We start from the raw sequence: 14780 nt of genomic DNA on the forward strand, positions 1-14780 counted from the left end.
GGGGGAAAGAAGAATGGAGCACATTAACCTAGGCAGAGAGAGATGAGTGGGGAGAGACCCTCTAAGGGATATTAGATTATGTAGTGATGTTATTCTACTCAGTGAAACCCAGAGATCTTTTCTTTCTATGTACCTTAGAAACTGTGAGCAGCTGGTATGGCTGTATCTATTAAAAACATTATTTTCAAGTTTCTATGAATCAAAGTTATGTCTGGAAGATAAGAGTTTCCAATCTGTGATCATGTTATGTTATCAATTTACTCTGCTGAATTTGCCAGGACATTTTGGAATCTGTATTTGTAGTATGGGGATTTGTCATCCACCAGTTAATGAAAGATAGCATCCTTCTGATGTATAATTCTACTTCTCAGGTCTTTTTTGCTAGTTATTAGAAACCTAGTTATTATAGCCTGCAGTAATGTTTTGCAGTTTCTACCATTTCCTTGCATAATCTATATTGATCACTAAATCCTGGCTGCCTAAGGATAAAAATCATTTTGTAATTTTGGTGGCAAAGACCTGGTCCTGAATTGCCAGTATAAACTCTTCTATTTCCATGCACAACACTGCATGACTTGGTTGTTTGATCTGCTTGTTTTGTTGACATATTGATTTTACTCTTGGATCCTAGCCGATGGGCTTCATGTACAGGTAAATCATATTTGGTTACATTCAACAAACACAAACAAGCTTGGTGAAGTGATGTTTGTTTCAAACGTTATTTCTACAGATTTCTAACCTATTTAGTATTTGCTCTATGAATATCAATTGATCTTCTTCCTTTGGTCTGATGAAGAAGTATTTATTCTTTCTGTAGTTGCCTAGTGATAGATCCCATTCATTATTATATAGGTTTTTGTTAGTATGCCTTCCAAATCTGTTATGATTTATTTTATACCTCTGAAAGTGTACATTAAGATTGATATTGAGGTGTTAATTGCTTTAAACATGTTCTTCCCATTCGACTTCGATTTTAAGATGCCAGTATAAACATATACAGTGCAAACTTCTCTTTGATATGTCTGTTCCAAATGTGTTTTCCCTAGAAAGTTCAAGATACTTTAAGACATCACTTTTATCTTTCATCTTTTGGTTCAATATAATCTGATTTAAGTTTACAGCCTTCAGTCTCTATCTTTCCCAAGTGTTCATTAAGAATTTAACACTTACCAAGTTGAAATTACATTTTGATAAAAAAAGATTTCGGAAGATGACGGAAGTGTTTTATTTTTGGTGGAGCCACACAGCTTGATACTACCAATGTAAATCAAGTGGTTAATAAGGTGCTTTGATTTGACCCTCTGACGTGAAAGCCATACTTAATTCTATTTGTAAGAGAAGATAATTGATTTTAGACTAGGCAAAATCATAATGATTTAAATTATCTGCCTGAAAAAGTTTGTATTTTACATCAATTATTCTTAATGTTTTTTATTTTGATGGCACATTTTAAATTGAAAAATTTCTAGGAGGACATCAAACAATCTAATATTTGCACTTTATTTGTATCTATTTTTTATATATATCCAGTGCACAAATAAGACATGAGTGTGAAATTGAGTCAAAAGCTTTGTGTTACCCCATAAAGGCAATATGAATGTTATAATTCTTTTGGGCAGCTCTTTCAACAATTACCAAACCAATATATCACTCTTTATAACCCTGGGACATTTTTGGCACAACCTTTTTGCTCCTTGGGCGAGACATTATTTTCTTTCCAAGTGTTCATAATTCATTTTTTGTGGTACAAGTTGTGAACGCTTTGTATATAAAAATATAAACATCCCATGTTTTAGAGAAATTGCTAACGTATTTACCTTTGGTTAATAAAATGAGATATCTTCTCTTAAGAAAGGCTTGTGTCTAAGCTGGTACAGTGCTTTACTAGCAATTTATGAACCACTTTGAAACTTCTTAGCCATCTTATCTGACATACTCATTTTTACAGTATTTTAAAGAAGCCAGGGCTTCAATTCCCTTGGTATTACTGCTGTTCATTATAATAACAATACACAAACTTTCTATTTTCCACAGTCCAATTTCCCTGTATATTGTGTTAAACTTTTTGTGACCACACGCAGCAGAACTGTCAACATACTTCTTCAGGTATTCTCTCTTGTCTATATTTCTCAAGTCTCTGTAGTAAAGTTCTTAATTTAGTTTGAATTAGGTTGTTCCCTGCGCTGCTCTGCCTCCTCATATAACCTTAGCATTTAGATTTTTGCTTTGGTTTGCTAATAAAATTTAGAATTTCTGATACACTTCTGTTTTCTGGATTTGTTTTCCAAGGCATTGATTCTGTTGCCTTTCAATGGGTGATAAGGCTTTCAGGTTTTCTTTCGCATGGGCCAGCGGGGTATTGCTGTAATCTTCCAATTCCTTTCTACAGATATTCGATAGCTATCTCAAAGTGCGTCTTCTTAAAAGCATTCCTTGTTAGTTGCACCTTTCTTTTTTCTTTCTCTCTTACCTTGGCAAATCTGTAACATATACTGAAGTATGCAGATTTTGGGAGATTTTTGTACTTTCTATGAAATATTATAATAGAATGTGTTTATTATTTAGGAATTCATGTAGTAGGTATCAGATTTTTTAGAAAAAATTACTGTTTTGGAATAATTGATCTGCCAGTTGGATTCATGGTTTCAAATTTAAAAGGGATTTGCAGAATTACTGTCTAAGCATGCCTAAATATTTTCAAAATAACCTAATATTTTGCTATTTTTGTTATCTATTTTGTTATTAGGTAAAAGTTTTGCATTAAGTATTTTAATGACATTAGGGTCTTCAATTTTTCTCTCTTCTAAGTTTTAGCATTTTCTTAATTTTATCTTTTGTATCATCTTATTTAGGCTTAGGGATGAAATTATTTTCTACAATTTCCCTGTATTGGTCAGCATATATGATTGTGTGAATTAGAACTTTGATGTCTCTGATAAAAATAGCAGCATGAAGCCTTTGTCTATCATTGATGAGTTATTTTGCCATTTTCATTATGATATGGTAGTAGACCATAATTTAAGTATTTCATGCACACTTTTAGTTTGTATGCTTTTGTGGATAGTCTCATCTGCTCTGAAGCATGTCTGACAGGTGAGGTATTAGTATATTTGATTTGTCCCAATGGAGATTGCTTTCTTGGAGTACTAGAATAGGAAGGACTTCATAGTCCTTTTGTCAAATGACCACCATGACAGTTTCAAGTAAGCCCAGCTTGAATGCATATACTCTCCCATTTATTTCTTCAATTCACAGAAGGCATTTCATAGCAGGGGCAGTAGTATTGCCAGAGTCTAATTATCTGGCATTTCAAGGATTCTTCCAGGTTTTTGTAGCTATCATAGAAATCTTAGGTCACACAGAGTCCCTGCTCTGTGTCCCTTGTGGATATTCTCTTACTCTGCCACTCTTCACACCCTTCCTTGACTGTAATATGTATTCTGGGTTTCATATCATCATCATTATTAGAATAACTTTTTTCATTTAATAGGTAGTATCTCGTTTTTAACGTCACAGATAACATATAATATAAAACTCTTAATGTTGTTGATGGGATTATCTCACCCTTGTCTGATTCTGTAATACCCAGGTGGGCAAACACGGAGATAACCACCTTCCATGTTGGAACAATCATAATTGCATGGGTTGTTTGTTGATGTATATCCATTCACATCATGGCATTCACTGGAAATTTGGTCAAAAGAGAATCCCGATGGACAAGTACACTTGTCACTTCCAAGGGTATTGTAGAAGGAGGCAGAGCCACAAGCATTTGGATTGTTGCATTCATTCTCATCTATTTGAAAAACAGAGGACTATCATTCAGGAACATAAACTAGACCTAACAACCCCCCAAAGATTTAAATTTTAAAAGAATAGGAAAATTTTATTTTGTGTGTTTCTAGATCCTTGAGGATCTTAGAAGTTGAAAAACTGTGCCAGTGTGATTCTGACATAAATATCCTTTATATTTGGTTTCTTATTTGCAAATTATACTAACATTAACATCCCTATGAAAGAATTCAACATTTACCTATTCAATAATTCCTATTAAAATACAATTACTTCAATTATTGTTTTCTCTTTCACTGTAACCTTCACTCTGTAGGGAGAAATAATGTAAATGATTTAAAGATACTGAATGAAGATAAATCATTTATAACCATTTTCCTAGTATTGTTTTACCTGCTTAAAGATCAATCTCATATCAAGCACATCTTTCTCAGCTAGGCTAATAAAAAAAAAAATAATGCGCAATTATTTTCAAGACTGCTGACATTACAATGATAACACATTAGATGGAAAGAGAGTCATTTTATATTTTATTAACATGTCTATAGGATTATTTTTTGACTACTTTTGACTTTGACCACTATGATTCTGTACTTAATTATGCGGATGATACAGAACATACCTTATCAAAAAGAAACAATGCATCTTGCATGCTTCTGGCAAGTGCTATAATCAAAGTTTCATCCTGGAAAAAATTCACATTTAACTTCATGGAATTCTTTGTACTTTCCAAGTATCTATGTTGCGTGTTAAATGGGTATTTAATATATTGTTTAAACAAATTATTTTTCATATGCTACAACTGACCTATTTGCAGCTAGGCATTGGGAGGCCTGTTAATGATTTGTGAAATACAAAAAGACATTTTGAAATATTTCCATTGGAATTGAATAGCCATTTGAAGAGGTGTCTTAGAATATGGATTGAAATATGCAATAAAGTTCTTATAAGTATAGATATAGTTAATAACAGAATAAATATCATTTGCTCAGCAATTCTATTTTGAATTGGGTTTTACAGAGAATAAAAGAATCCCTATCTCACTACAGTTAAAGTAGCATTTTTTTTTAATTTTGAGAAATTATGCCCATCAGAAATAGATCTGATATTATGTTTAATGGAGATAGTCCTGCGCTTACCCAAAGCACATTTTCTACTAGTGTAAGTAGCCTGGACTATAATTAGATCTCATACCTAAATGCAGAATATCTTTTCTAATTTTGAATCTTTATCAGATACAATTTAACAAAAATGAACTATGATGAAAATGCTGTTTTTTTAAAACAAAGCCAGAGATCTTTTCAGAAATATTGAAGTAGGAGGTTAAATTATCATGTCAATAAATTGATCATGTTAATTAGCTTTAAACAACACTTTCAGAAAGTACTTTGCAAATTTTATAATGAAACATTTTAAGTATGGTTATTAAAATAATATTTTAAAAGCAGTGTCATGAAGTATTCAGTTGTATATTATTCAACATCATCATGACGTAACGTAAAATAGAAACAGAGCTTTTAAAACATATATAAGGGGGTAGAGTTATATCCCCTCTACCTTACACATGGTTTTGTTTGACATATGGTCATTGCCAAGTCAAATCCATCGAAGCTCTACCGGCATTTCATAAGACACAGAATCAAGTGGAAGTTGCTAACCAAAAGTAGCAAAAACTTCACATAAATTAAGGTACCTCTTCCTTTTGTGCCTATGTTAAAGTGAATGAGATCCGTGAAGAGTCACTATTTTTAATTTAAAATGTATGCAAATTCTGCAAGTTAAGGGAAATTATAAGGTTCTTTTTCATATGTAAATGTTTTTTCTACTTTAAATCATAAATGTTTCTTGATGTCAAAACTCAAAGACATCATTCATTTGTTGCAATATTATGGCAGTATAAAATACCACTCTAGATCTGGAATTCAATTCTATTTTCATTATTCGATGAGTTTTTTCTAATATTGTTCACCTTTTATTTGAAGAACTGACAGTGTTACCTTTGTCTTAAGTCTCATTTTTTAACCTTCTTCAGTATTTGACATGAGAACTAAGGATGAAAAGGATTTTTTTTGTGAGGGGGGTGGGGAAGTGGAGATAGGGAGAGTACTCCTAGCTGTCTGACCACTACACCTCAATCTCCTTTGCTGTTGGAACACCTGAGGCTCTGTCATGGGCCTCTTTCGTTCCTAAATTCTCTTTCTTTGTGGCCTTATTGGCTCATATATGCATTTAATTATTATCTTTCTGTAGGTAACTACAGAATATAGACTAGCATTGCCATGAGCTCCAGTTATGTGTTTCTAAATATCTACTGGACAATTCAAACTGGATGTTCCATAGCCATCTAATTCCACATGTCCCAAAGAGAATTCACTGTCTTTTTCTGAAAACCTACTCTTCTTTTGAACTTCCCTCCTTCTATCAAGGACATCACCTTTCTTCCAGTCATCCAGATTCACAAAACTGGCATTTTCCTAGGTTCTTCACTTTCACTCCATATCAGTTACCAAATATTACTGTTTCTACTTCCACATATCTTTTACTTGTCCCCTCATTTAAATCACAGGGGCACCACTCTAAATCAGGCCTTCCTGCTCTCCCTTTTAAATGCTCTCCATGCTTCAAGAACTTTTTTACACAGCTACTAAAGTGATTTTTCTAAAGTTCAGGTCTGAGTATGACATTGCCCATTCAATAAGATCCTGCGATTTCCCTGTTGCATTAAGAATCAAAAACTAATAATAATTATATTTAGCTTTTAACACCCATCACCACCTGGCCTCACCCTACCTTTTCAACTTTATTATACATTACTACACTTCCTACAATCTATGATTACTCGATTGGTCTTCCTATTTGTCAAGGAATATCTTTGCCTTTGCACTCACTGTCCCTCTCCCTCCTAGGAGAGTTCAAATTCCACCTTCTTCCCAAAATTTTTCCATTACTCTAATTATGAGTCTATATTTTTCTCAATTATTGTCTCCTATATTTATTTTTGTATATAGAATTATCTTGGCTAACAAAATGTCACTTTCCTGACAGGAAGGATCATTGCATTCATGTCTTCCTATCACTGGTACTTAGCAAAGTGTGTAACACATAATAGGCATTTAATAAGTCAATAATGATTTGATTTACTATGCAGAATATTATGGATTTGTAAAAAAATCAACCCTTTTGGTCCAAGTGAAAATACCATTCACAAACTACACAATGATTCACAATCTCTTTCAATTTTACTTTTATATGATGTACTATCTCATCTCCTTTATGCTTTTTCACCTCCTTTGAAGTGACATGAGATTCTCATAGTAATAAGAGCCCAAGACTAAGAACTTCTCCAATTTTCATGATGATTTCATAGCAAAGATTAAAAAAAAAACTGTATCATTAGCTGCTACTATTCATACTTATACCCCTCTGTGACCTTGGTAAGAGAAACAGCAAACACCTTTTAATCTCAAGCAATTGTCTGAGATTAAATTTAAATTGATGTGATTCATCAAGTGAAGGACCTTGATTTTTAGCCATTTTATAAAATAACGTCAGACTAAAATTATGGCATATGAATCTATATATATGCATAAACACACATATATATACATACACACATACATATGCATATTTATACTGTTATTTGTTCATAACTTCTTATAGGTGGAGCTATTTCTCATTTTTTTTTATTTCTCTGGGCAAGCACAGCATCTTGTCTATGTAACAGGTGTTTAACCAATGATTATTAAATTAAATAATAAATTAGCACCCAAATGTATAATTCAATAATTCCTTAAAAATTAGGTCTTTAAACTTTCATTTTAGTCAGATCCCCTATTTTAGAGGCAAGGATATTGTGGCTTAGAGAGATAAAGTAAGCTCCCCAATCACAACCACAGAGTCTCCTGACTCTGGTGTATTTTTTTACAAAACCACATTGTGTCTTTGTTTAGAGTGAGGATGACACATCGTAAAAAATTTGGTTTTTCAACTCTTCTATTCTTGGCAGTAGAATAATATGCAGGACAAGCTTTTTTCCCAAATAGTTAGCCTTGAAATAATAACAAATACATAATTTTGACTTTCACAGGGCAAAGAGTTAATACTGAATTATCTTCTCAGTTTATGACAACAAAGATAGTTCTGTGTTTTTTTTAATCCTGAGATCTTAGTAAAATTCTTGATACATAGAAGGTATTTAATAATTGCTTAATTGACTGATTGATAGAGATTTGAGAAGTCCACCACCAACTGAAAAGAAATAAAATCTATTTGTTTTGCTGAGTATTAACTAAGAATGTGAACTATATTCAATTTGGTTGCTAAGACATGGAAATTTTCAATTATTTAATATCTGTATTGCTATCTTCCCCCTTTTTTGTTTAAGCACATAATTTTCTGATATATCGTGTTATAAAACATTTGGTTACAAGTTGTCTTCTGGATGACTCATAACATAATTATAAATTCTTTAAATAAGTGTCTATTTTTATATCACAGAAGCATTTTTACATGTCTTACCACATTTTTTAAAAGACAACTTAACACAAACATTATCAATTTAGGTTCAAAGTTGAATAGGTAAATTATCAAGGTTAGAAAGATTTCCATTTTTTCCAGTCACCAACAACATTTACTAGAACTAAGTATGCCAATTGTCTTGTTTACTTCTACTTAAATTTTTTGCACTTTATTATTCTAAAGAAAATGTATAGGTGTTCATTTATGAAAGGGAGGGGGTGGATAATTCTCATTGTCAGTCTAAATTACCTTCAAATTTTTAATGCAGAGAGGTAATAACTATTTGTAGCACAAATTCAGTGATGACATAATCTTATGACATGAGATGATCAATATACTTAACAAAGAATAATGAAAATTCTATTATTTTTAAACTTCAAAGTCCCGTTTATTGTTCCTAATGACCAAAAACTACATAGTGCATGGGTTTTGAATCTAGGTGTTATGAGCCTATAAAAATATTTGGATAATGGTATTTTGGTATAAATTCTATCCTTTGTAGTCCTATTTATTTTATTTTATTCATTTAGAATATTTTGAGAAGGGGGCTGAGGGACTTTTTTAGACTTCCCAAGGGGTCACTGACACAAAAACAGAAACCCTCAGGAGAATGCTTTATCTTGGTTTTTTTTTCCTTACTCAGAAGTATTTGAAGCAAGGAAGTTCAGTTTCTCTAGAGAAATTATGCTCTTACCAACACACTGATTCCATTGACGATGTTGAATATCCTCTTGTGGATAAGCACATCTGTAACCTCCAAAAGTGTTTTGGCTGTCATGCTGGCACTTGGGGTTTGTATCATATTCATCCACATCTGCAATAACAATCCAAATAAGATAAGTGTCTGCCCTTTCACTGTTCTTACATCATTTGCAAACTATCTGACACAAATACACTTATCATTATTTTATGAAGAAACTGAGGCATTCTGATTGTTTTTAAATCTACACCATGGTAACATCAAGAACGATAGCCATCTGTACAAACCATTCCATTCCTGCACAGTCTACAAACTTCTAAATAAAGTTTTAGCTTTAAGAAAATCACCTGTGGTAACAGAATTCTATGTCAATTATTTTACACTATATTTTGTTCCTTAAATGTCTTCATTACCTATTTTGTCAATTTTGAAAATAATTAGCATGTGAATCTTACTTCTGAGAAAACATAAACACCAATGGACCACGGACTTCTAGGACAAAATTCTACAACAATCAGATGCCAAATTTATGAATGTATTTTTTAACTTAGAAACACTACGAAGAAATGTAATGGTAATTTAAATGGAAAAGCTTTCCTATTCATTCACAGATTCATTAAGTCACATGGAGCCTGTGTTGGGAGGAGTTTGTTGAAAGGGTGGAGCAGAACCAGGAGGAAGTAAGTGAGTGGGGTTGGGTTAGAGCAGAGAGGAGGAAGGCAGGTGTGTGGCAGGGCTCAGGCTTGTGAGTGTTTGCTTGTGAGAAGGCCCTGGGGGGCCGAGGAGGTGTGGAATGGCTTTATTCCCTGTGGTGATCATTTATAAATTTCCTTGTCACCATGACAGATTTTGCTTTCTGGTTCTGAGATTTGGCTTTCTGGTGTCTAAAGACATGTTTTTCTTCTGCCTTCTATATGGAGAGCCTTTTATATTTTGCTATTAAGAACTATGCTGGCATATTCCTAGTCAGCACCAGCGCTGTGAATATTGCCTTGGCAATACATTTGGCATTACGAACAGGATCTCTATTTGGAGGTAGAAAGCATTTAGAGGAAGAAACTACTATCCCAGGTTGGGACGATTTAACTTCTTCATCACTAGTCAGAGAATGGTCCAAGAGCATTGGGACCCTGTGAAAACTGGGAAGCAAGGTTACAGGAAGGGGAACGGGAAATATGTGAATGGGAACAGATTTAGTGAAGACTTCGCAGGAATGTGGAGTCTTCTCCCCGGAGTGGAAGAGACCTTGGGCCCAGGTTTCCATTTCTCCAGAGTCAGGTGATTTCCATATAAGGCTATGTATTGCATTAGGATCAATGATTGGATATGACTCACTAACTCCTCAATGCCTAGTTTGCATATAATGACGTGTAGTTTCGCAGGCTTTGTAACGTCCAGGAGCGGGGAAATTTGAACTGGGTTTAAAAAGGGATTGGTTAGATTTCACGCCTAGAATGTAAGACCTTGCTTCTCAGCCAATGAGAATAATGGTCAGTGGTGGGAGGGGGATTTTCTCATCAGGGTCTTATACATAAAGTGCCATTCTTCTTCTGTAAGGTGCCTCCCTACTCCAGCTTTACTGGTGAAGGGACTGCCTGGTTTCTCTCAAGAAGTGAATAAAGGAGATTTTCTGTTTTTACCTTGAGACGCCTCTGAGCAGTCACTTTGAGTAGGGGTCTCGTCATCCCATACATATGGAAAGGTGTTTACAAGAAAAACCAATAAGAACAAGGAAGGAGTTGGCAGGGGTAAATACGAGGGACTGGGTTTTATTAACTAGTTACCTTATTGTGTGTAAAAGCAGTGATGAGCTGCTTAAGGAAAAAATTCAGATGGCTAGTTTGCCAGGGACTTCCCAGTCTTCAGGCTCTCCATTACAAGACCCCCAGGCAAAAGGGAAGTCTGTTCATTTAGCTCAGAGAGGCTGAAGGCTGACAAAAAAATGTGCATATGACCTTTGTACAGACCCAGTCTAGCTGCCAGTGATCAAGGAAGTAAAAAAAAATTTAGAGAGAGAAGTTTCTCAGATAGAAGCATGCCCAATAGTGAGATACAAACAGAAGAACCAATGAGGAACCTCAGTGTTTGGGGAAATAATTAAGGATTTTACTCAGCAGGAGGTCACAGAAATATTGAGTCAGTTCACCCAAAGGTTGGGAAAGTCATTAATATCTTGGAGGGTGAGAATCAGTGAAGAAGGAGCTGGAGGAATAGCCATAGACTGAGTGGACTGTGTAAAATTTATAAGTATTAGAATCCTTTTGTACAGCAAACTTTTAGAGTTTGCTTACTTACAATATGCAAAGAGGCAACAATACAACTAATCTGTTAGCTTTGGCTGCAGAAGGCTGCAGCAGGCAGTATCCTACTGAAACAATGTGACCTAGTGGAGACAGACACTGGTATTCACTTGGGGACTGTATAAGAAAGCTAAAGAAGGGGGTAATTAAGACTGCCATAATGAATGAAATGCAAATACGTACTATGATACTCCCTTTGCAGTTTACTACACAAGTATAATAGTAAGACAGCTCCTCTTACTTACAAGCACTGGATTTTGACTCTAATAATTGGGGAAATAGGGATACCCTTTTTCAGAGGTGCTGAATAAGATTTCACAGTTAAGTGACTTAGGGGACTGGGGAAAAGACAAAATTCCTAGAGAGAGAAGAGTAAATAGCCAGCGGATTCAAAATCAGAATAAATTGACAAGGAGAGAACTGTTTACTGCTCTATAGAGATCAGGGGTAGATTTTGGAAGCATAGGTGGTGTTCCAACTAATGAACTATACAGAATGCACTGAGAAAAGTAACTTGATAGTAAACAAAATAGAGAAGTAAGACCTGCCCCATAGATCCTGCTGAAACTTTGTATCCAAGTTTGTCGCACCTTCAGGGAGAATAGGAAGTTGGCCAAACTCTAGCTCATATTAAAGAAATACACAGATGGGTTACAGACCCCATACCAATTTGACCATATATTGGAAAAATGGATCAAATACCAGGGCATTAATCGGCACTGGTGTGGAGACCTCCCTTATATAAGAAAACCCTGAAAAGTTTAAACATGGAACTCCTATCACTATCACAGGATTGGGAGGGCCTGGAATATCAGCCAGACAAGTTAATCTAATGATGAAAATTGGACAATTACCTAAGAAAGACTATAGTGGGGTAATTGTACCCATTCCTGAGTACATCATTGGAATAGGTATATTGAGGTATGACTTTAAATTTACCTGAGGGGAAATACAAGTTTGCAGTAAGAAAGATTGGAATTAATACAGTGGGTAAAATAAAAATCAACCCAATCACTTTACGTGAACCTTCTGAAGTGATTACTTTAAAGCAGTATCATGTGTCAGGTGGACAAAATGAGATTATCAATACCATCAAGGAGTATATTGAGGCAGGAATGTTAGTTTCTACAACTACTCCATGAAATAATCCTGTCTGGTCAGTAGGAAAGTCAGATGGGACATAGAGGATGACAGCAGATTATAGAAAATTGAATAAAGTTACTCTTCCCTTGTATGCTGCTGTTCCAGATACCATTACCTTAATAGAAAAGATCCAGAAATATGATGGGACATGGTATACAGTTATTGATTTAGCCTATACTTTCTTTACTATCCCAATAGATTTGAAACTGTGGATCCAGTTTGCTTTCACTTGGCAGGGCCAATGATATACTTTTATACACTTGCCACAAGGATATTTGCATAGCCTCACTATTTGTCATAGGATCATGGCTGAACTTTTGGATGAATTAGAGCTACCTGGTGTACAGCTTACCCACTACATAGATGATATTATGATAAATGGAAAAACTGCAGAAGTGGAGAACAGTGACACTTTTAATCGAGCATATGAAAAGTGAAGGGTGGGAGATTACCCTTGCAAAGATTCAAAGGCCAGCTCAGACCATAAAGTTTTTGGGTATACAATGGAATCAGGGGATATGAGAGATTCTCCTACAAGCCCAAGAAAAGATTCAGAATTTTCTTATTCCTACCAATAAGAAAGAGGCCCAAAAGTTTCTAGGATTATTTGGATACTGGTGACATCACATACCACACCTAGGGTAAACTTTGAAACCTTTATATAAATTTACTAGGAAAAAAATATGAATTTGACTGGGGACTACAGGAAAGTAAAGCTTTTGCAGAAACAAAGACCACTATATAGCTGGCTCTAGATTTATGACCAAGGACAATGTGGCCTGGTGGAATTACAAGTGATTGTACAGGATGAATATGCAAACTGGAGTTTATAGCAAATACAACGAAGATGAAATGTACACTTAGGATTTTGGTCTAGGAAACCCCATCTGAAATTCAATATACCCCTTGTGAAAAGCAGTTCTCAGCTACATATTGGGCTCAGAAGAGACTGAACAGCTGACTTTTGACCGTGAGGTAATACTAACGTCTGAAATCCCAATTATCACCTGGGTAATGAGTACCCCAGCTTCTCATAGATTTGGACATGCACAGGAAGCTAGCATAATTAAATGGAAATGGTATATTCAGAATAGCTCTAAAACAAGCAAAAGTGGAGTTTCTGCTTTACATGAATCTGTAGCAAACATAGATACTGAGGGAAATGGTGCACCCTCTGAACCAAAGCAACAGTTGTTACAGTCCTTGGTAAAAGGGAATGAGGGATATGATGGATTAACTGAAGAACAAAACAGACATGCATGGTGGGACAGCAAAATATCTGGGCCACAAAAGACATTGGAAAGCGGTAACCTATAACCCATGTACTAGGTGGACTTTGAAAAGTACTAGGACAGGTGGAAGTAGTCAATATGCTGAACTTATGGCAGTACATATACAGTGTCATATATTCACTGATTCATGGGCAGTAGCTAATGGGTAGCTACATGGATGCCCATGTGGAAAAATCAAAATTGGGAAATTCATGGCAAACAAGTCAGGGGTAAAGAATTATGGAAAGATATATGGGACATGTTTTTGGTTACTAATTTGTCAGTTTTTCATGTAGATGCTCATGTGGCCCTCACCACACCAGAACGGGAGTACAATGCACATGCTGATCAACTAACAAAGATTGCAACTCAACATATTGTCCCTACTCTGATACCAACTGATGATCTGATACTTGCAAAATGCTAGTTTTTCAAAGTAGTTTCAAGTGGCCAGCCATTTAAGGGTCCAGGGTACATACCAGTAGGCACAAGCCCGAGGTGTTAGTATCTCTCATTCATTGTTAAAACAAGTAACTGAAGAATGTTACATATGTCAGTTGGAAAAAGAATGAACTGTTCCTTGGGTAGTAACTGGAGAGATAGCAAGGGGAAAAGTATCAGCTCAGTTTTGGCAAATAGATTATATTGGACCCCCTACCTCAAGATAAAGGATACAACTTTATATGTTTTTGGGTTGACACCTATTCAGGTATACTAGTGGCTTGTCCCTATAAGAATGTGATCCAGAAAAATACCTGTAAAATTTAGATATCATAAGTCTATACTATGCAACCCCAGTGCAGTTTCAAAGTGACAATGGGTCATATTTCAAAGGTAATGAAATGAAGAGATATGGTGTATTAAAGATCATAGAATGGATATATCATATTCCTTATTATCCACAAGTGTCCGGGTTAATTGAAAGAATGTTGTTGTTGTGTTTGACCTTCATTTCCGAAGAAGATCATGCCATCAGAGAAATGATGCCATGACTTGCACTTGACTTTGTTTTGAGGGAGGGAGGGCTGCGCAGGTCACCAACCTCACTTCTTCTCC

The 14780-nt window shown here is 35.1% G+C and overlaps 1 protein-coding gene across 9 annotated transcripts in view; it reads right to left on the reverse strand.

The window, feature by feature from the left end:
- The window catches only part of LOC140496889 (fibrillin-2-like), a 132386-nt gene that overhangs the window by 19715 nt on the left and 97891 nt on the right, over positions 1-14780 (reverse strand). For 8 of the 9 annotated variants that reach the window (XM_072597234.1, XM_072597231.1, XM_072597232.1 and 5 more), the window contains 2 exons: positions 9005-9124; positions 3565-3796 (listed from right to left, as the gene is read on the reverse strand). In XM_072597234.1, the coding sequence (XP_072453335.1) occupies positions 3565-3796; positions 9005-9124 (352 nt within the window). The remainder of the gene's footprint in view (positions 1-3564; positions 3797-9004; positions 9125-14780) is intronic. The other variant, XM_072597237.1, reaches the window with a different exon arrangement.

This window comes from Notamacropus eugenii, chromosome 3 (genome assembly GCF_028372415.1).
Source record: "Notamacropus eugenii isolate mMacEug1 chromosome 3, mMacEug1.pri_v2, whole genome shotgun sequence".
NCBI lineage: Eukaryota > Metazoa > Chordata > Mammalia > Diprotodontia > Macropodidae > Notamacropus > Notamacropus eugenii.